At 36.9% G+C, this 24,546-nt stretch overlaps 1 protein-coding gene across 2 annotated transcripts in view; it reads right to left on the minus strand.

The window, feature by feature from the left end:
- Positions 1-24,546, minus strand: part of LOC105054605 (uncharacterized) — a 41,710-nt gene that overhangs the window by 13,072 nt on the left and 4,092 nt on the right. Inside the window, exons 1-9 of one of the 2 annotated variants that reach the window (XM_073246470.1) lie at positions 23,683-23,719; positions 19,052-19,143; positions 12,425-12,525; positions 10,563-10,653; positions 9,101-9,159; positions 8,869-8,989; positions 8,702-8,770; positions 2,318-2,370; positions 1,913-2,021 (exon numbers count right to left, since the gene is read on the minus strand). In XM_073246470.1, coding sequence (XP_073102571.1) covers positions 1,913-2,021; positions 2,318-2,370; positions 8,702-8,770; positions 8,869-8,989; positions 9,101-9,159; positions 10,563-10,653; positions 12,425-12,525; positions 19,052-19,143; positions 23,683-23,704 — 717 coding nt within the window. In that variant the 5' untranslated portion in view covers positions 23,705-23,719. Of the gene's footprint in view, positions 1-1,912; positions 2,022-2,317; positions 2,371-8,701; positions 8,771-8,868; positions 8,990-9,100; positions 9,160-10,562; positions 10,654-12,424; positions 12,526-19,051; positions 19,144-23,682; positions 23,720-24,546 lie in introns of those variants that run through there. The other variant, XM_073246469.1, reaches the window with a different exon arrangement.

Consider the following 24,546-nt stretch of genomic DNA (forward strand, 5'->3'; position numbering starts at 1 on the left):
GGATCGAATACGTACCTCTAATCAAGCTTGATCGCACGTTTTCCGACCGTTCTTGAAATAAAAAAAGGACGAAAGATGCTTCTGCTACATCGAAATAATAAAAGAGCCTTTCGACTTCCTCCTAGGCCTTTCCCCTTCTTAAAATAGCCAAACCAGTCGGTTCGATCTGAAACAGGGCCAAACCACCCGATTCGGTCCCCATACCGCCTGGTTCGGGTCCGAACCAGGCAGTTCACTAATTTTTTTTTTTTTTCTGTGCCGGTTTTCACGGCCGAACCAGGCCATTTGGCCGCTGGTTCGGTTCGAAATGCCCCGAACCGGGCGGTTCGGGACGGTTCCAAAAACCATGGTTCAAAATGTCCTTTGAGTAAAGCTTCCTAATTTGTTGCATTATCCAACTTGCCACAAGTTTTCAGGTGGATAATTTCAGGTAGTCTTACTTAGCAAACATTGGTGCAGTGGTTCTTCTATTGACAAAAGCACCATCAGCAAATCATACAAGATGTCTGCAGTTTTGCTTCAAAGGCTATCTTAGAGACAGGTACGGTTGGCACATAGGTCAAAAACAAGTTACATCATATACGATAGATGCATGCTGCATGTTTATACATCATTTTTCTGAACAGGTTATGCCATATGCAAGAGTTTTTTCCTTAGCTGCTTTTAGGTACTTATGTATTTGAGCTCAGCAAAGAGCATCTTCCATTTAAAATAACATTTAGGGTAATTCAAGGTTCTCTGGCCTTTCATTTCCTATCAACTAAAGGCTACTGTTTGCTAATATTAAAGCAAAGGTTGAGATATGGTATCTAATTCTAGCATTGTATCATTTTTTTTATTAATTGAAATGACTTATAAATTGTTTTAGAAACATAAACTGCTAATTGGGTTTGCGGGTGTCTCCTGTCGGGTAAATGTCTTAAACAACAGAACCTTGGCAAACTCCAATTTTTGTTCCATATCTTAACTGTTTTCTCTCATTAATTCTTTTAAAAGTTTTGCACCTCCCATGCATCAAAAGAGAACATAATTTTAGATTGAATAAATTTTAATCAAGAAACAAAATTGGCCAATCATTTTGGATAGGACTAGTTCGTGCCTACAAGAAACAACATAAATTGCTACGCCAAGTCAAGCACATGTCAAAGTTATTTTGAAATCTTTACTATAATCAAAAAAAAGATGCATGCGAGGCTTAATAGTGTAAATAAGCAACTAAGAAGCTGCCAAATGACTTCAATATATTTACCCAAGCTACCATGAAAATTTCTTTTGAATTTATCTCAACAACAAGGAACAAGAAATACACAGCCCAAAAATATAGAACAAAAGTTAACTACAGCAAGTCAAGGGATTAAGCCTACATGCCTACAGTAAAAACCACAGTTTCAGAATGCACCACGTAAAAACTATTACCAACTATCGGGTGTTACAGGACCAAATTGCCTTGTACACACATGCGCGCATGCGCACGCGCACGCATATATAGATATGCATATTATGTCTGTTCATTTCTAAATTAATAATGCGCATACACATACGCATACACAATGGAATGAAGGAAAAGGATTCGTGTAGCCGACCCTAACTAGTTTGGGACTGGGGCTTGAGTTGAGTTACACACACACACACATATGCATTTATGTATTTATACATGCATACATACATTGACACGTATATTCATACATCTATATATTTGTACATACCAACGTGCATTAATGCACGCATTTATATGTATACATATGTACATTCATTATTAGTTTATATATATATATATATAATAAATATATCCATATAAGCATTTGCTTGTAACTCTCTTGTTGTGTGCAAGTGCATGCACATATAAAGCCCAGCGATTATTAAATACCAGACATAAAAAATATACATTACTTCTATATAGAATAACTCTTACCGTATTAGGATCCCATATCCTAACAACATGACTATCTGCAGTGACCAATTTTGGTTCTGCAGAATTAAGTGTCTGGTGCCATTTGATGTTCAATATTGGGCTTCCATACCTGCAAAGTAATTTAAGTGGTCACAAGCCACAATGAGGCAATTTTTCTAAAATCTAAATATACACACACACACACACACACACCCACACACCCATATACATATACATATACATACATATACATATACATACACGTACACATACATATATATACATACATACATACATACATATACATATATACATATATATACATATATATATATATATATATACCACACACACACACACACAATGTTCTTTTATATTTTTTGTTTGAATATTCAACACTGAACTGAAAATAAAAAGAATACTCACATGTGATCCTTAATTCGAACAGGATCTGACATACGCAAGTCATAGATTGATACCTGCACTTCAGCCATGTAAGAATTATTTGCACTACAAATTACTCAGGAGAACTATGTAGATAAAAGACACAATATGTCAACAATCTGACAACGGAAGATGTCCAAGACATGGAAAGGGACTAGATCATATCTAGGATACTAAGAACAAATTCCAGCAGAAATCAACAAAATCAGCAACAGAAGATTTTCAATCGAAGGTGTTAAAAAAGAAAAAGAAAGAAAGAAAGAAAGAAATGTATTTTTCTTTTAATAAAACAGGTCAATTAAGCGAGAAAGAGGAGAAAAATGAGGAAAAGAGATGAAGTACAAGAGAGTATGGACCGGTCTAACCAGCTGACCAGTTCATATGAACCAAGTTTTGCTTATATGACATGAGTGATATGCATTTTTGATAAATATGCCAAAAAAAATTAAGGAATAGATTGCAACAAAAATCATCATCGAAAGAGTTAAGCTTGATGTACATTGTTCACTCATTCCCCAACTCTAAAGCTTTTGGATTAGTCATTAGTCAACATAGTATTAGAGTTAAAGTTGCTATAGTCATCAGTTCAAATACCCTCCAAGTTAGTTCTTTAATTAACTCACCCATTTATCATCATGAACTATTTCTAGTTTTGGTTTGTTCCCAATTGCCAGAGTCATGCTCAACAGTTTCAATCTTCAATTTAGATGACCAATCATTGATTGCAAAATCATAACTCCCATAAGGAGTTAATGTGACGCATGTATTCCATCTCTTATAATATATTATATATCATATATCAATATACATATAATATATGTAATATCTATAATATATAATATATAATACATATACACATACATCATGCAAGCACGCACACATATATACATACATACATATACCTATATATAAACATATATATATATAACATACATACGTATTTGCATACATGTATGCACATATCTATATATATATATCTATATATCTATGCATATATATATATGAAGTATTTCCCATACAATCAGTTCTTTTTTCCGAATTTGACTTTTAGCAATCCCTATGTTAGAAGCCACACGTTGTTTTGATTCGACCACGAATTAAAAATGTTTGGAAAAGCTCCATTTCTATTTCTCGAGGTAATCCACATTGATGTAATGAAAGAGAAGGACCCACAACAATGACGGAACGTCCCGAATAATCGACCTGTTTACCAAGCAGAATCTCACAAAATCTTCCTTCTTTGCCTTCAATTACATCTGAAAATGACTTGTAAACTTTATTATGACCATCCCTCATTGGTTGGCCCCGGATCCCATTATCAAGAAGTGCATCCACGCTTCTTGTACCAATTTTTCTTAACACATTGCTAATTCTCCTAGCGTAGATCTACTTATTATATCAAGATTCGCCGTCTCGGTACCGAACCCCATACCGATAAAATCCTGCTTAATGTCGGTACGCGGTTCAGTATGGTACAGTAATGTCGGTATGCTCCGAGATGGTGTATCGGTACAATACGGCACATCCCGTACCGAGCAGTATGGGACAGTACAGTATTCCATGATGTGTGTGTGCGCACGCGCATAGATATATAGATATATATATATAGATATAGATATATGCATACATATATGCATATGCACACACACATATATGCATATATATACATATGTACATATACATATATACACATGTGTGTGTATACATATATATACATGTGTGTACATATATACATATATATAGAGAGAGAGAGAGAAAGAGCCAGACTAGAATCAGGTCGACTAGATTTGGAATCAAATCTGATCAGATCAAAACTCTATAATAGGGATCCTACATCAATGATCCAAACCATTGAATATGATCTATTACTTCAAAACTGCTTACACACAAAATCATATGATTTGGAGACTCCTAGCCTATGCATCAAATAGTCAAAAATTCAACAATCTAAATAAAATTGAATTAGATATATTTTTTGATTACTTGATGCAAGGTTAGGAGCAGAGAATGCCGTACCGAGCCGAACTGCTCGGTACGGAGTGTGCCGAACCATACCGACGGGAAACCGAGATGGTTCCGACATGAAAAATGGCACATGCCCGTGCCGGAGAAGAAAAGAGAGAAAAAGAGAGAGGAAGAGAGAGAGAGGAAGAAAAAAAGGAAGGGGGTCTGCTGGACGGGCCGTCGTGGCCGTCGGGCGGCGTAAACGCCTTCCGCGGCTCCGTGATGTGAAACAGGGGCGATCCGCCCCGATTTTCCGTATTTTTTAAAAAATATTTTTTTTAAATGAAGCCGACATGGGGTTTGCCGGCTTCACTTAAGTGATGCCGGCAAACCCAATGCCGACTTCATTTTTTTAAAAAAAATTAAAAAAAATACGAAAACAAGGGCGGATCGCCCCTTTTTCATGCTGCGGAGCCGCAGGGGGCGTAAACGCCACCTGTGGGCCACGGCGGCCCGCCGGAGGCCCTCCGACGGCCCCTCCTGCAGACCTCCCTCCCTCTTTTTCTCTCTTCCTCCCTCTCTCTCTCTCTATTTCTCTCTATTTATCTCTTTGTTTTCTCCGGTTCGGCTCAATTTTCCTTCGTCGGTTTGCCTCAGTTCGAAAAGGAACGGGAGCATGCCGAACCGTACCATCGGCCGGCCGATACGACCGTCGGTACCGGTTCCGCAAAACTTGGCTAGGAGTCTTCAAATCATATGACTTTTTATGTGCAAGCAGTTTTGAGGTAGTAGATCATATCCAACGGCTTGGATCATCGATGTAGGACCCCCGTTGTCCAATTTTGATCTGATCGGATCTGAGCCCAAATCCGATCGACCTTACCCAAGTCTATCCCTATATACATGTATAATTGTGTATATATGTATATATGCATGCATGCATAATGTATATGTATATGTATATGCGTGTGTGTGTGTGTGTGTGTGTGTGTGTGAACATGTATATATATATGCATTTATATATAGGTATATGTATGTATATATGCGTGCATGCATGCATGATGTATGTGTATACGTATTATATATTATATAATATATATTATAGATATTACATATATTATATGTATATTGATATATGATATACATACATACATACGTATATATATGTGTGTGTGTGTGACATGGAAAAGATAAAGGACTGTCCCAAATTATTAATGGCATGTGAATTTGTTGTTAAGAAAGAAATTTGTTTCTCTCTTCTCTCTAATCTCCGGTGCCTTGTTTACTCTCTCTTCTTCCCTTTCTTATTCTAGACTTCGCTCTTAGTCTAATGAAATCTAAATTATATCCCAACATTAGATTATAAGCCAACATCAACCCTTCCACTTCAGTCCTAGAACCCTAAGAAAGCTCTTCCTAACACCAAACCAAACTACCTAAACCCAAGAGGGATCTAAACAGCTTCCTCTTTTCATTAATCCACAAAATTGTTCACTTCTACTATGTTCTCTATGATAGGACAGTAAGCATGAGCAAAACCCTTGAATTCCTAACCTATTAGGTCACAAATGCATATGCAAGCCCTCCCCAAGTGGTCTTGCAGCAATAGTATCAGCACAATCAATTCATCCTCGATTTTCCTTGATGTCCTTCCTATTCTCTCTTCGATTTTTCCCTTGCCGTCATGGTATCAAATTTCAATCTTGAGGTTCTCCATTAACAAGTGAGGAAGGAGAATGGTCTTAGGTGCAATGATTTTTTTACGTCAATGAACAATATATTTATATCTCTTAACAATGTATTGGTGCCAATGGATGTCCAGCTCCAAGCAACCATTGCAGCTCAAGACGTCAAATGGTGCTTGATATGGGGTCATCTTCTCCTATGCTTAACCATCAAGAAGCTGCAGCACATACTCTTCCAGTGCAAGCAGAAGTCAAACTACATGATGAACCAGATGCTACAAATCAACCAATTGAAAATGTACTAAACAAGAATGTTGCAAATAGAGACATGTCTATTGAAGATCCTAGAATGATGAAGATCCCGCAACTAACATCTTGAGTATTTAAAGAAATGTTGCAATTATTCATCTCAATCTGTCTTAACCTGACATAACCTGATAAATAATTCATATGTATGTTTCATATAGAGTACCCATATGTTTACTATTACATCTTTAGTCCACTTAAAATATGTGTGCATATATTATCAAAACTGACAAATGGTTGAGGCCTCGATCCAACAAACATTAATCCAATAGAAATGACCCAAACCAAGATCCGCCAAACTAGTAACAAGGGTCCTACCAGCCAGCGACTGGTTCCACATGATACGGGCCTATACAATGCTGATCCGATGCATACCAAACCAAGGAGAGGGAGAAGGGAGGAGAGAGGGGCCCATGGAAAGGCAGAGAGGGAGGGAGAGAAGGTGGGCCAAATTGTCAAAAATGAGGGGGAGAGCAAGAGAGCTGGAAATGGCAACCCACATCGAAGGAGCGAGAGAGGGAGAGAGAGAGAGAGAGCAACTTCAATGGCATGTTTGGTCTTCAAGAGAAGTCATCAGGGGGGAGTCCGATAGCCCGAACCAACCCACACAGCCAAACCGTCCCCAATCAATGTCAGTTTGGTTCGCTACAGGATGAACCACTTGGTTCAGGTTGGTTCGGCATTCCCTAACCTAAACCTTTCCCTATTTTAAAATTCTTATTGAGCTGGATATAATTACATGGCACAACTTAAGTCAACCCAACTAATCGAACTCCATCCGAACTTAGCTTAAGAAGGGGCTTGGATTGGTTGGTCAAAGAAACCCCAAATCGAGATTTACTTGGGATTAGGGCTAGGAGATATAGAGGTCGGGTTGGGTTAGGTTTGCCCTGCACCCAACCCAACCTACCAGGTAGTAGCCCTACCCATCATCCTAGCAACCTTGGTTTCACAGTCTTATGATGATCGTACTCATATGAGCCTAACATAATATGACATGAAGGACGTGGAAATAAAACTTTTCAATTTCTTATTGTAGTTGTCCCAGTAGCTTTCAAATTGTTCTTTAATAGTTCCTCTACTTGATATTTTGTTGAACTTCTATCTCCTTTATTATCACCAAGTATATCCGGACAATTTCACATAAAGTCACATATCAACAACTTAAAAGCAACATCTATCACCTATTACATTTGTAACTGCTTTTTTACATTGTTAGCGATCCATGTTTCCATATGGACCAAAGGAAAACAATGCCCTTGTTTGCATATTGGCATTTGGTAATATTTGCAAAGAAAGATCCATCACAACCTACAACAAATTTGTCTCTTGCATCATATGAATGGCTGAGAGTGTAAAGAAAAAACTTTAAATCTTATTATGTATTTTGATGAAAAAGTAAAATCCTGATTATTAATGATATGATTGCTGACACAAAAAGGCCTCCAAAAATTTCTAATATGTCGGCTGCATGATCCACAAATAAAAGTCTATCGCACATGGATTACAACACGAACTTCTAACAAAATAAGGGCAATTCTTACCTATTTCTAGTGGAAGTGATTCCTTAACAAATGAAAATGGCAAATGACAAATCATGAAGATGTGCTACTCCATTATACATACGAAAATGACAAATAACAAATCATGAAGATGTGCTACTCCATTATATCATTTTCAAATCATGAAGACGTGCTACTCCATCATACATACGAAAATGACAAATCATGAAGATGTGCTGCTCCATTATACATACAAATCATGAAGATGTGCTACTCCATTATACATACAAAAATGACAAATGACAAATCATGAAGATATGCTACTCCATTATACATACATACATTATACGCACAAAATGACAAATGACAAATCATGAAGATGTGCTACATTATACATACGAAAATGACAAATGACAAATCATGAAGATGTGCTACTCCATTATACATACATGCATACATTATACATACAAAAATGACAAATGACAAATTACGAAGATGTGCTACCCCATTATACATGCATACATAACATACATACATATGAAAATGACAAATCATGAAGATGTGCTACTCCATTATACATACATATACATACAAACAATATATATACTGAATATTTTCAGTAAAATTAGTTACTATATTTAGGTCCAACATTAGATATTTTATCTATTAGTTGATAATGTTTATATGATAAAATCCCATGATTAAGGTTATGCAATAAGAGCCTTCTCAAGTTGAAAAATGAACAACTGAAGAAATAAAATCCATTTTGTGGAACATCTAAAAATAGATTATTCAGATAATGACAGTCTTTTGCTGAAAGTTAATGCAAAACTGTAAAATCAGGAAAAGAAAATTATTGAAAGATTTCCCAAAGAAAACCATTCCACAGATTAAAATGACTAATATGCATAAATGATAAATATTCATGCCTTTCCAGCACTGCTCCCAACGGCCATAAGGTATCCTTGAACTTCATCAAACTGCACTGCAGTGACCTCCTGGAGATGCACAAGACATTAAAACCTCTGTCAAAAGAATGAATATAAAACTTGCATCATATAAGAGAGAGAGAGAGAATGATAGACCAAAGCATTACATGGTCAACATCACCAGCTGGCATGACAGCATTGATTCTACCAACAGAAGATTTTCTTCTCAAATCAAAGCATTCCACAGAACCATCCTCACCACCACAAGCAATAAGCCCATGAACATTACTGAATTGATCAAGGAATGTAAAGAACGATTTCATCAGTTTTGTATAAGCAATTTCACTATTAACTTATAATGAAAAAAGAGTGCTTGCAACCATTACTATGCCATCCAACCTTCGAGAAACTACATTTATAGCAGGTGATTGTGTGTTAAGCGATGACAGAAACCGACCCTAGCAAATTGAAACAAGAGAATATTAGCATCTATGGAGATACTACATAAAGAAAAAGAATGAAAATCGAAATTAAGTCAAGTTTTCAAATCCTTTGGGTGCATACACAAAGAAATTACAGCTAAAGATTGGTGATAATGACAGTTTCAACTCCTGGAGGTGGTAAAGCATGAAGTAGAATCTAAGCATATTTGTTTTCTCAAGAAGCAGAGGTTAAATAATCTATATATTAGTATATGGAAATAGCCCATGAAAGAGATTAAAAGGACTCAATGCAGGTCAGGTTTGCATTAATAGAATTAAGCAACTGTGACAAGCGGAATTTATTAACTGAGAGATTTGGTCAATCCATCATCCTTAGCACCATGCATGTGCCACTTTTCTCAGTTCCAAATTGATTAGTCCATGAAGCAAAGGATATTAATTTGTATCCATAGGTTGAAAAATCACTGTCGCATCAAGAGAAAAGATGAACAGCTATAAGTAAAGTTTTATTAATCAAAAACATGTTTATAAATCAAATGGTTTAGAATTCACGTTATTCCACTACAAAGTACAAAGTCACTATATTAACCGTCAGCCATGTCAAGTCCTCTTTAAGTTACTTCACATCCAATGTGTCTCCCAATGAATCCCCTTGATTGATATTCCACAGATAATTACGTAACTTATGTTCATCTTAACCATCAAGATTGTAGAAAGCAGATAGACTAGGATCCAGCTGATTCCTAAACCTGCGCATGAACCTAAAACATGTTAGGGTCCATATCTTCAAGTTTGACTTGACGTCAACTAGTGATTACCTTCGAACAAATATATCATTTTCAAACAGCAATACACATAGGCCGCTCTGGCACTTGTTAGCCCATACATGGAGAGCTACATTTAACTGCTTTAATGGAGTTTTCAAGTGTTCATAAATATGACATGATACCAATTATATGTTTCCACAAGACTGAACAAGCACTAATGATGGTTAGATTCAACTCATATGCTTATATATCTTAGACAGAACTTTGTTTTTACCATTTCAGGATAGCAGTTCCTTCACCAATATCAAGAACTACAAAATTGACCATGCATCTCATAGTAAGAAAATTCAACCTTCCAATTTTTGGTTATCCACACAAAAGAAAGATCAAAAGCCACCAAGGAAATCAGCAAATATACTTCAATATAATGTTGTACATACTAAATTCAGCAGACCACATTTAGTAGAACTGTGAAAACATTCCCCAACAAGTGGCAAAGACAAAATTAAAAACTTCACTCAAAACTTTGCCAACAGGTTGATGCATATCTCTAGCATCTTATTATTACTATGAATAAGAATTACAAATTCACAGGACAAGCTCCAATAATGAAAAATGGCATTTCCAATGCAAGTAAAAAATAATGAGAACCTGTTCCAGATTTATTCTGTATAAATCTGGGGAAGAAGCAGCACATAGCAAGTCACAGGACCAGCAGTCATACGCCATGTCCCTTCCCATTCTGATGGAAAAAAAACCCAGAAATCACAATGATGCATATCCAAGATGTATATTCAATGTAATAGAATACAAAAACAAATTACTCACATGTCTAGATGCAAAAAAAAATTAGGAAACTTTTAAAATCTTAAATAAATCAGTATGTAAGCAATACAGAGATGTCATGAAGATGTAATGAAGCACATAGACTCACAAGCCAATAAGTAGGGCCAGGTTTATTGGCATGCTGTAGGAGTAGTCCTGATGAACCTTGTTAGAAGCTCTAACACTTGAATGATTATTGCTAGACATGGTTGTATGCCACCGCTCTATTAAAGATCTGTGGTTATGCCTAAAGTTCATGGATTTAAAAGGATTCCATCTGAACAGAAAACTGTGATATGACACTTTGGACTATCTTGTTGAGGATTTTCTATAGTAGAAGTAGCAAATTATTCAGATTATCTTGTTCCGGTTTCAATATATCACGTAAACTATATCTCTTTCTTTCCAGTGGATGCATAACAAATTTCAAGTACTGCATAACATACACAAAAAAATCGGTGAAATGCCATTTCATCCATCAATGGTAAGGTTGGTGATTCTGGCAGATAGGCTTGAATTTGGAGTTTTGAACATGGAAAGTGAGCTATAATTGAGATGCTTGCAATAGTTAGCACAGTGGGAACTTTTGTAATGCAATTCAACTTAAAATCATGGTACTTTATGCTTAGCCTAGGACTCACGGGGGCTGCATATTTCACCAAGGTCCATTTATTGGCTAATACTCCAATGTTAAAAATAACATTCAGATGCGAAGTGTAATCAAAGAAGGAAACATAAATGATCACTTCATCAATAACTGAACAAACATATAAGCACAATTTTTTGACCAACTTGAGAGGTTTGAACCAACGAGAACATACATTATGCATGAAGCCTCCTAACAGTTTGCTTCCTGTAGTCGCTAAAGAAATGCATACATGTCAAGACAGAAGGCACGAAGCAACATATCCAAAATACAATAATATTTCTATTAATTCCAAGCGAATTACCATCTATACAGGACTGCAGGTATTGAACTACAATGCATACTATAAGTGCCAGGAATCAAAGTTTTACATCCCGGTGGGATGGCAGGGGGAGGGGGGTGGAGGCGGCATCTAGGCCATCCCATCACATTCCTATGAGAAAATAAAACGGAAACAGGTTTGGGACTCTGAAACCCATCCACATAGGGAGAGAAGAAGAAAGAGAAAAGACGGAAAGGAAAGGAAAGAAAGATGAAGAAAAGGAAAAAGAATGAAAGGAAACAATTAGAAAAATGGGGAAAAAAAAGTAAAGAAGGAAAAAGACAAGGAAAGAAAAAGACAAGGAAACAAAGAAAGGTAGAGGAAAAGAAAGAAAAAAAAAAAGAAAGAAAAAAGAAAGAAAGAAAGAAAGAAAGAAAGGAAAGAAGAAGGGGAGAAAGATGGAGGATAACTACCAGGACTATTGTCGGGATGAGACAATACAGCAGGGCGTCCCATTTCATGGAGAAATCGAGACACCTTCATCCACGGGATTTAAAACCTTGCCCGGAATTATATATTTATGTGTGCATAGCTGAGAGACAGACATGCATACAGACAAGTAAAAAAAAAAAAAGAGGAACAGAAAAGAAAAGGTTTATTTAAAGAATGGCTATTATAAAATTCCATGCAATTTAGTGAATTCTGCAGTTCTGCATGTAGCATAAATACATAGTATGATAATCTAACTGACATAGAAACACATGGAAAGCATAAAATAACCTCGGAATCCTTAAGCTGTAGTGACTTCCATATTTCGCATGGAGGCAAACAGAACGATCAGCACACAAAAATGCCATCTTTGAATAATCATCATCTAGTACCTATTCAGGGGCAAGTTCATTTTCCATTCAGAAAATAATCACCTATAAAAGCCCTAGAAATCAACAGACAAATACAATAACCAAAACCAGCCCAAAAGTTGGCATGAACAGAAACATAGAAAAAAAATAATAAAGAACCAGAGTAGACTAGAAATATATACCCAGCATTGTGCATGAAATTAACCAAGAATAACATTAGGGGGTGCTACACAGTTCTCCCACTACTTCCACATCCAATGTGGTATGAGGTGAAATGGTGCAACTTACAGAGGTTGGTAGCTTTTTCAGGGTGCTTTCGAAGCATTACCCTCACAAAACCAGTTCCACATTGGATCATGAGATCTTTCAGGTGCTCTGTAGTTTTTTCCATCAGGAAATGGATAGCAAAGTATGTAATTTTTTTTATTTGCATATGCCACCAGAGAAGCCAGCAACCACATTAGAATTTAAAGAAACCTATTAACAAATGCACAACTATTTCAAGAAAAGCCAGAACGAGAAGAATTTATTGGCATGATACTAGGATGATTCTCACAAGCAATCAGCCCAAATTTAACCTGACTTTAGCTTTTCATAGCCGAACAGATTTAACACTTCCTACGCAATGTTATAGAAAATAATATTTTTGCCCATTGTTATTTCATACTTCAGCTTATTCACAATTGTTAAAAACAGTAAATAGAAACAGAAAAAACATATTCACTAGTAATATTAATATTATAATGAAAAAAATCTATGATATAAGAGAAACTCCAGAACTCCTTCAAAACAAATGAACTCAGATAAACAATTGAATAAAAGGATCCTCCAACTACAAGCCAATTGGCAAGCCAACTGTCATAAACAAATAACAGAAAAATCTATTAAGGAACAACACGATATACATGTTTTATTTATCAAACAGGAGAAAGCAACTGACATGAATATCATAGAGGTGGTCCTGTCATAATAAAATTGAACCGAGATATTCCACTGCAAGTAGGGTATCAAGAGGTGTAGTGTAAACTTGGTATAGGCTCTTATTACTTGATATTAAACATACTCAAGAATTACACTAGATCAATGTAATCCTAAGTTTGTAGCCCTCAAATTCCCCAACATCAAACAACCACAACCCCCACCCCCCCAACACCCCCAGAAAAAGGGTCTGAGGCCCAATATTACAGAAAAAGACAACAAATAAACTAAGATATTCCATTTTGAAACATGTCTTCTATGTCTCCACCCAACCTTTTCATCAAAGATGACAAAAATTGAACAGGAGAACAAATGTTGCATATTGCAGTCTTAATATCTACGGTATCTAATGTAAAAGGCTTTGCATCCAACCATGCATTGCCATATATGTCATCCGCTAATGTCCTCAGCATGCACCTTGAGCAAGGTTTTGAAATTTGAATACTAGTACCAAACCCCCACCATTATTCCATCAGAACAATATAGTATCGATACCAGTAATATGTACTTAAACTGACAGCTTCAACCAAAAAAAAAGGGGAAAGAAAACTATCCATACAAATCAGTACAGTCAGTAAGGTACCATTGCCATCAATATGCACCAATATGGCCAGTACGTACTAGCACACAGGATTTTGGCATGTTGGCAGCCATACTGATGCCAATTTCATCTCAGAGCAGTACGACATTGGTGGTACCAACCCATGCTGATGGTTTTGAATCCATAGCCCTGAGACCAATTAAACAACTTCATCTGTCTTCCCTCTCACATAAACACTTCCATTCAAGGGTTGAAGTATCGATATCGATACCTTTATTAGCACCTTACAAGTACTGCATGATATGGTATTATTTAAAAATGACACATCTGTTAGGGCCAATAAAATAGAGGTTAGATACTATGCCTTATTATGGTACCAGTACAGGAGGCATACCGATGCTAATATCTTACCAATGCATGTCATATACCAAAACTTAAATGCTTGATTCCATCTTTGATAAATCCAATTAGTTCATCTTTTATTCTCCTTGTAATAGACAAATAAAGAAGTGCACTGGCCATAAGTCTAGAGTGACAATCAAGCCAAAAAAAAAAAAGATAACAAATGCCCCATCATCATGGTTCAAGGTGACACGGGCTGAATTATAACTTCTTAAAAACATCCATTAATGATTAGTTGAAAAAATTTACAAGACAATATTTTAAAAAAAAAATGTTATAAAGCACCTAGATCTGATATAATAGAGCACATCATTGATTTAGGTTTAGAATTGCCACTGGTACTAGCTATTTTAATCTTACAAGAACCACCCAAATATTTTAGTGCTCAAGGCAAAATGCAAATGTCCCAATTATACCATTCAGTAATGCCTAGACTAGCATGCCATTGACACATGGACCATCAACATCACAATTAGTAAATTTTACTAGAGATGGCAACAATATTGATGAGGGACTTGAGCATCATTTAAGAGATGCAAGAGCAATGGTCCAACCCAAAGTGGCCAAAAGTGGGTGCAGTGTGAGTGCAAGGAACCATTGAGATTTAAGGGTTGGAAGCACCCAGGAGCATCTATACAAATTTATATATTTAAATTATTAAAAATTAATTATTACAATTGTAATTATTATTCATTTTTATTCAAACATATTTTTAAATAGTTAGATAGATATTTTAATCTAAAAAATAAATAAGCCAATATGTAGCACCATCACATCGGCCTCTTCCTTATTCTTATTTAATTAATAGTATTTTAGTAACTCAAAATTATTAATCAAACTGAAATATTGTGTTATAATTTCATTAATTTTTTTAAATTGGCATTGGAAATGTGATACACAATAAAACATCTTTCCCCACCACACCCCCCACGCTTGATCTAGGAGACAAAGCCCATTCCCCTTCACTCCCCTCTCTCCCCCCCAACTCCATTCCACACTTCTATTAAAAAAAATCCTTCAACACCTACCCACTCTTGACCCTTCCCCACCACTCTCCACTCTCTCTCACACACACACTTAAATAGGCATTGTGAAATGCTGCATAGTAAAATCATTCAGCTTGCGCCTCCCCACTCTTTCTCTCTCTCTATGTGCATCCTTGATGCTAAGCTCGCAAACCAACATTGGAGGTGATGCACCAGGGATACCACTAGCAATCATGAGCCTACAATGCTTAAACCCTTGCTCCTTTACTACATGTACATGATGCCCCCCCCCCCCCAAAATCAATTCACCCCCTCTCCCCCTTGATCTTCACGAAAACCCAGTCGACATCGACTGGAAGATGGCAAGCATCACCCTTGCCCACATCACTAGAAGGTTCTCTAGGCCATAATTCAGATGGTTCTTGCTAAACTCACACTTTCAAATGGTTAAATCCGCATCTTACCAAATCCAATTTCAAAACATCGAATTATGGTTTGTAGCTAAGTGTTGTTAGATCATGGGCATTTCCAACTTCAAAGGTCTAGACATTTGCGATTAACCCATTTTGGTCAACCCCTCTTGGAGTTACTCATTATTTAGTCAAAAAGTCAAGCTCGAGTCGAATATTAATTATGCTATCAATAGTTTGCGATTAACAAGCTTTACTTGAATGTTCATAAATGTCAAGTGTCTTTTAAAGTTTCTGGCAAGATTCACCAATCGATACCAGAGAACGTACTAGCCGGCAACTGATTTGGCATGTCATGGTTCCGTATCATACCATTCCGAGGCAATACCGATATAAGAAGAGCCAGAGAGGGAGGGGGGAGGGAGAAAAGGAAACAGGAAGAGAGAGGGAAAGGGAGGAAGGAGAGGGCGAGGGAAATGCTAACCCGAGAGAGAGAGAGAGAAGACGGAAGGAGAGGGAGGCAAGGGAAATGCTAACAGACAGAGAGAGAGAGGCGAGGGGAGGGGAGTGAGGGAGGGAGGCAAAGGAGGGGAGGTTTCTGGTGGTGCTGGAGGGAGGGCAAGCAGCATCTCGAGTGCTTCAAGTGGTCACAAACCCCTAGGCACGAGAAGGGGGATTTGGAGGGGGTGCTACAGACGCAAGTGGCAAGGTGGGAATCTCTCAAAATCGCAAGACAAGGAGGAACTGAGACGAAGGGGGTTAATTGAGCCCTGGGTAGGGATTGAGCCATGCTAATTGAGCCAGAGATCTTTTTAATTGAACCAAGGGATTAGGTCCAGCCTCTGTTCCAAACCAACAGAGGGAATCATCTCAGTTCCCTGTCGGTTTGGCTCAGTACACCCTGAACAAGATGATTCAAGATGGTACAGCTAACCTGAAGGCTTTACTAAGTATAGTTCATGAAGGTAATTACTATTTATTTTTTAGAATATTGTGATGTATATTTGAGAAGGATACGAAGAAAAAAACAATAGGAAGAATTAGATTGTTTATGTTATTCTATTTGAAATTAGTAGTGGATTCCACTTGTTATCTCCCCTCTCCTACTTGCTTCTCCTGTATTTCAATCTATTTCCCCTCTTTTGCTTAACCTTCTAATATGATTGATATTAGTCGGTATTAGAGCATCAGTTTGACATCATCCTTTCTCTTATTTTCTATTCAACAAGACATCTCATTTCTTAAGTTATAGTTCACATCAACTACAAGCTGATGGATTCCTTTACATTGCAAAGAGTTACTTTGTCAACATGAAAATGCTTGGCTAGATTAGACAGTTAGATGAAGGTTTCAAAAAAGTAACCAATCAGCTGACAGAACAAGCAAACAAATTTGAAGATTGCCCTAGACAACTTCAAGCCACGGTATCCCAACTCCTGATTAGTAGAACTTCTGCAAATGACCAACCATGATCCTCCAAAGTTGTTCATTACTCATAGCCACGATCAACTTAGGGGAAAGGCATCAATTAAGGAGCTGAAAGAAATCATGAATTCACTTCCAAGGACTCCTACTTTGGTGGACATCTCATCCCTAAATTCTCCTCCCAGACTTTTGAACACCTCTACTTCTTGAAACTCATGTAATCAAAAGACATGATGCAAATGAACTCATCAACCCAAATAGCAAATAAGAGTTTGATTTAAAATGAGTGAAAACTTTAACTTTCCAATTCCTATTTGATAATAGAACTTGAAGTTTGCAATGATAAAGTCCATTCCTCAAAAACTCTACAGAGAGTGATTTTCAAAGTCTTATGTTCAATTTTGGAGATTTAATTCAATCTGTTCTTCCAGTACCCATTTCTCCATAAAAGCACCAACGCCATTTGGTTTCCATTTGCATCATCAACTTTCAGCCAAAATCAAATTATTTGTACAGCAACACAAGATCCAGTTAGCTCACTTAGAAGGTGAGAAATTCCAAGAGTATGACAATCAAATAACTCAAGGATGAGTTCCACACAATGGAAGCATTCAATGCAAGAAAGATGGTCCAACCATATGGGATGAGCCCATTTTGGTTCAGCCCATCTGGAAGCAGCCCATTATTTAGTCAAAAGTCAAAGTTTAGTCAAATTTTAATTATGCTATTAATAGCTGGTGGTTATAAGCTCTAGTTATATGTTTATAAAGGTGGAATGTGCTTTCTAGAGTTTCTAAGCTTTACTAATTACGATTCATGCATATGTCTCCTAGAGTTTGTGAAAGTAATTATTATTTGTTTTTTAAATATTGTGATATATTAATAAGGATACGAAGAGTCATCTTGTATCTATATAAACAGATACATGGTACGAAAATAAACAGATTGAAGAAATAGATTGTTTGTGTTATTTTATTTGAATTTCGTGGTAGATTCCACTTGTTGACTCCCTCCACCTACCTGCTTCTCTACCTCAATCTCTTTCCCCCCTTTTGTTTGATCCCCTAATACTTCCAGCACCACTATGTTCCAAAAAAAAAATATAGCTAATGTCCAATTAAGATCTCTACAATACAAAATGCGGTTCAACTATATCAAAAAATAGATGCAGGTATTATCACGTGAAATAATATAATACAGTAGCTTCATAATAACATAATACCAACATCTAAAAGTATTCTGCAATTACAAATAACCATTACTGAAAGAACCCCATCCATCAAAGATTCCATCAACTGGCAGGGACATTAAGACACCAAGTGTTGGCCATTCACTAAATTGCTAGCAGTAAAATGTGTTAAACAAAAGATACAGTGTGCATGGTACATGCCATGCCATGCCAGTCTAGTGGTCCGCATACACTGGCAGTAGAAACATGTCATGCAGTAGCATGCATCTAGCATCATGCTAATGCCAACAACACATTAGCATGGTGTGTTCCTACCAGAACTTTCATCCTTGCATAGAGAAATAAGCATAATGAGTTTGCAACTTGAATAAGTAGAACGAACATGATCAAATGAGAAATCTGATTTTTGAGAACTTCGGCATAAAATGGAAATACAATTGTTTTTTTAATCAAAACAGAAAACTCAAGTCACAAAGAAATTCAAGTTCCAAGAACAACCGCTAGATCTGCATGCAACAAATAGGCTTAAAATTGGGCATCGATTTTCCTAGAATGTATAAGAAACATATAGCCAGTCACAAAAAAAAAAAGTTAAACTAACTAAATAGTAAGTTACCTGAAAATTGATAATTTCTGAAACCAGATGCCTTTCAAACTTCAATGACAATTGTCTCAACTCAAATACTTTAATTTGCGGAGGATAAATACCTATATCAAGATCAGATAAGCACACTAAGCATGTTTTCATCCAAACAGCACTTAACATGAAACCATCCAAATGTTATTTCATAAATTTACACCAAGTGACATCATATACAATTAAAATTACATATAAGTAGAAAATCATTAAGGATATGCCAAAATGTGATGATGCATGGAAGGGGTCAGAGTTTGATGATTTGGAATTTCAAGGTCAAAACTTAGTCAACAATATAGACAGGAAAATCTCAAATATAGGTTGTCAAACAATTTCATTCCAACATCATACATTGCTGGAATTTTCTGGAAGACATGAATCATTGTGAAAATGACAGGGTTTAGAACAGATATTTCACTTTCACTGTATATTCCAGAATGAGATTCGAGTACATTGTGAGCTCTGTGATCAAGCAAACTAACTATCTAATAGCAGAGAGAGAGAGAGAGAGCAAAGCAAACTAGAGAAGCACATCAGGCAGGAGACGTACCTTCACCCTTGACTCACATTACTAACAAAGTAATAGTTCGGAAACTTTGTTGCAAAATGAGAAGTCTAACCCAGTCAACTAGAGGTTTATGACATAGGACACTTAAAAGTGGCATGACTAATTAGATGTTGCAAGGACTTCAACAGTCGCACCTCAGTCCACTTGCAAGCTATGGCAAATAATAACAGTAATAAACTAGAAAAAAAAATGTAGCAAAGATAAAGAAATAGAAAGATAAAAGCTGCTCCAAAAGCATCCACCTTTCCTCAAGATAACAGCACAATACAACGACTCCTCAATTACACAATCCATCCATCATACTGATATCTCCTTTAGTAGAAACTGGTATTTCTCCTTAATTATGCCATCGAACGGCCCCAAGCCATCTCAATCCTTTGCACAGACCAGGTCAATTCTCATTCAATAAAATTTAAATGTCGGCCGAATATTCCATGCATTTGTATTAATTTCAAAAATCTAAGAAAGAAAAAGAATAAAATTCTCTTGCACCAATAATTGGCAAGAAATACACCTCGGACAATCAAGTAACCACCCAAGTCAGTGGCCATTTATTAACAGTGAAACTACCTGAATTGTCTAACAAAAATACAACCAACCCAACAAAAAACAAGAAAAATAGAGGAACTGCCACATCTTAAAATATCATCAAGTCTTGGTGTCATATTTAAAGGGTACCTAGTTAGTGAAACAATAACAAAAAAAAAAAAAAAAAAAAATCACTACATGGAAACTGTAAGAGAACTCGATCCCAAGATCTGCACAAAAGAACAAAATTATCTGCCCTACTAAGGTACTGACTCAGCAATATTTTTAGACCATACCTGAGCTTATAAACACTAGCCACTTACCTCAACGAAACAATGCTGTAAAAAGCCATAAAGGAATAAGTAAATAACATTTTTGTTGTTTAGAACAATCCTTCCCTAAAGGCTCGGAAAGGAGAACATCCTTCACACAAAAATATGGTTCTCTCATAACTTTCCAACTAGATTTCATAGGATCTACACATCAGGTCAAGAGACCAGCTGCCTATTGATTACCACTTCATGAAACAAAATATATAAAAAAAGCAAATCCTGCATGGCTGCATCTCAATATGTTGAGATCATCTCCGCAAAAATGTAAGATTCTTCCTCTAAAATAGTCCAGAATTATGCATTGGCAATACAGGGACCGCCATTACACAATAAATGCTTGTTGTGAAAGCATTATGCTCCTCAATTATAAGAACTTGTAACCACCCACAAGCCAACATCAGATTTTAACACAAAATTCTATCATCCTATCCCTAGATCACTACCTCAACAAATCAAATAGCAACTCCAATAGATGTGTAACTCTTGTTCCCTGCAATCCATCTCAGGAATATGAGTTCATACCAAGGTATGTCGTCTCGTTACTAGGCCCTGTACCAGTGCCACATTGTTACTGTGTTAGTACAGGGCCAATTTGGCATACTAACACTTAGTACACCCTTAGACCCATGTACCAATACCAAACCGTATAGTACACTACGTCCTGTACTGTCCGATTCAGTACAGTATGGCAAACATTAGTCTGTTCCATGATCTACTGACCTCAAAATAAGCCATAATCGCATCCTTGATATATTTAACCAAAATTTTACATCCCGACGGGACAAAAGATGTCCCGGCCGTCCCGGCCCGTTCCTGTAAGAAAACAAGATCAAGATGGGTTCGAGACTCCAAAACCCATCCACATGAGGAGAAAAGAAGAAAGAGGAAGAAGAAAAGGAAGGCAAGATGAAGAAAAGAAAAAAATGACAGGAAAGAAGAAGAAAAATCAAAAAAGAAATGAAGGGAGAAGGAAAAGAAAGAAAAAGGAAAAGAAAGAAAGGAAGATAGAGGAAAAAATGAAGAAAGAAAGGAAAGGGGAGAAAGATTGAGGATATATATTGGGATGCATGATCGAGACTATTATTAGGACGAGACAGGACAGCGGGACATCCAGTTCCATGGAGAAACCAGGATACCTTCATCCCATGGGATTTAAAACCTTGAATTTAACAACTCTCAGCTACAATCCAGTGATATATCATACATTTGACATGATTTAGGACTCCATTAACATTCTTGAAATTTTGTTTTTGGAAATTATTTTCCCAAGAAAAACTGCCTCCTCTTAAATTCCCGCTTACCAAAGAGCATTCATCTCTAAATTGACGTAAACCCTACAATATCCGATATTACCCAAGGCCTTCAAATGAGTGTAAAGTACCCACAGCCGACACTTACAAACAGGCACTGATATGACACTTGTACATTTCTCCTCAAAAAAATTCTTTAGATGTTGAAAGGATCCAAAAGTTGCCACAGACACACAAACTCCAGTCCACTTGGAGACATGCTGCTTCGAATGACAGACAACATTTCCAATTCACAACATGTTAGCATTCGTAGCTATCACTAATGTTGTCAACAAGGATGCATTTCAGCATTGATTGAGCCTTCGATCTACAAATAAATTGCATGAGTGGATATAGGAGAGAAATTTCGAAGTCATAGATTTTGGGGTTGGGTCAAATTGTCTAGGTTGGTTCAGGTCGGGCCATATGATGTTTGACTCGACTTAAACCCAGTTAGAACACATGTTAGGTTAGGACTGGTTGGTAGGAAATATAGTATGATCAAACCCAACCCAGTTTTTTAAACAGATCATTTTTCAGACAAGACCTGACCTACACTTCAAAAACCAGATTGGATCAGGCCTAATCATGTACAGACTGGATCAGGTAATGGGCTAACCGTACACCTTTGCAGGCCTACCAAATATCAAATCGAACCAGGACCTGCAAAATCATTACCATCACCCCTAAATTTTGTCCATGAACTCCCAACATCAAACCTAACGACCTCTCAAAGATTCATGAAGCAAGAGTTAGAAACGAACTTCCTGCTCAAATTCTATTCTAAAAGGAATATGAAGTTTTTGGCAGTTTTCACCGCTCTTTAGCTAAAAGGTCCTAACTTTCCCAGTAAAACATTTCCCAGCTCCAACTCTACCACTTAACTTGAATGTGTGACCACCGATTTTGCATCTACAAGATGATGAAACCTTTATTTACATGATCCCTCGTTACCGAATCAGCTTCAATGATGCTGCAAAAAAGTTTCTTTCCATCCTGTTTTCTTTGTTGTGGAATTAGAAGCCTTCATATCTTAATGCATGTGCTTAATTTATTCGGAGCAGTTAGAGCAGGATCGACTTTCTAAGGACTATAAGTTAAACCAAATAACCAATAACATGTCTGCTGTTATCTGCCTGCAACTTGTTTTCTTTGCCAACACAAGATTAGGAGTTTAGGACCATCCCCTCCATTCAATGCTGACCCAGGCCAAGGCTGGCTTTTTGGGAAGCCAGTTCCCACTGCGCTCAAGGCTCTGCTGGCCTGCCAGCGGTAGTGGGAATTCTCCCATTCCCTGGTAAAAGGTTGGCTCGATGTCAGCAAAGACCTCTTGCAGATGTCCCTATTTGTCCACTGTTCCCTCAGCTAGGACTCGACCTTTGGTCATTCAGTATGATAGGAAGGATTGCTAGTACGATTGGTAAGCCACTCTACAATTGGGACATCATCTCTTACTGTCTAGAACCATCAAAAATCCAATCTCCTCCACCAGAGTTGACCTCAACAATTAACTCTGTGTCAATGCACAACTAAAACTCAAAATCCATAAGTATGGAACCTCGTTCGCTAAACAACCAAAAGAATACATGGAGGTTACGCATTATCAAATATTCGATTTTTCCCTAACCTAATGAGATGAGTAATCCAAGTAAAGTTCATTGCAACATGCATATGCATATGCATATATATACATGCATATAAAAATATGCAGACATACTTAATACTAGCATTTAACATGTGCAAAGCACGTAGAAAGCTCATTCAAGTTAGACTTTGCCAGTAGTTTTTTTTTTTTTTTGGGAACTCAAACAAGTCTAGAGTTTTCTTTTCTTGGAAATCTTTCATAATTATAACAAGCAGGTAGCTTTTCGTTCGATCTCTCTAACTACTCACTTGATTCTTGTCTTTTCGTCATGTACCATCAGGTGAGACCATTGAACTTAGTGCCAACCTCCATTCCAATGCTGACTGATAAGGTACAACATGTCCCTATACCCACACACATAGATTGATGGAGTTACCACGACATCTGCAATACCCCTACATAATAGTGCTTATTACATGATCAGTTGCATATGTGAGCTAAGTGTAGTGAAGCAACAACTAATATGTGTGAATGGAAACATCACGAGATTGATTCTTTTGTATGAAATTGCGTTAGTATCGAATTTAATGACTAATAAGACCCTAGGTCTGAGTAAAAAAAGTTCAAGGACTAACTTGCGAATGCTAGAATCATGGCCACATGCATCTGTGGCCATCTGTGACCTCATGCTTATTATACTTATTATAAATGCTTAAGTATCGAACAACCATCTCATGCTTGTGCCACCTCTTGTACATTTATGAATTGTCACTTCATGCTAATTTCCATTCAGCTACCACCTCATGCGCATGCATCTCATGCTTATTACTGGTAAAGCAGCACCTCAAGCCAGAAATTCAGCCCCCTAGCATCTCCTATACTTGAAACCTAGTTAGTAATATCTCATGGTGAGACACCTAACGTTTACAAGACATCTATAAGTTTGCAGCCCTCTTTCCCCATTTTTGCTAGCCCTACAACTTCAACCACCTATATGGTAAACAACTATTAAGGAAAGGAGAGAAAGTAAAGAAGAAAGTGAATACCAAGCAATCCTCTAAGACAAAAGAAGACTGCATGAAGTTTTATAAGAGGAATCAGTAAGCATCCTGAAACAGTAGATATTCCACTTTACAAGTTATTTATTGATATTTTTCCTTCCATCTCCTGTT

This window comes from Elaeis guineensis, chromosome 12, assembly GCF_000442705.2.
Source record: "Elaeis guineensis isolate ETL-2024a chromosome 12, EG11, whole genome shotgun sequence".
In the NCBI taxonomy this organism is placed as follows: Eukaryota; Viridiplantae; Streptophyta; class Magnoliopsida; order Arecales; family Arecaceae; genus Elaeis; species Elaeis guineensis.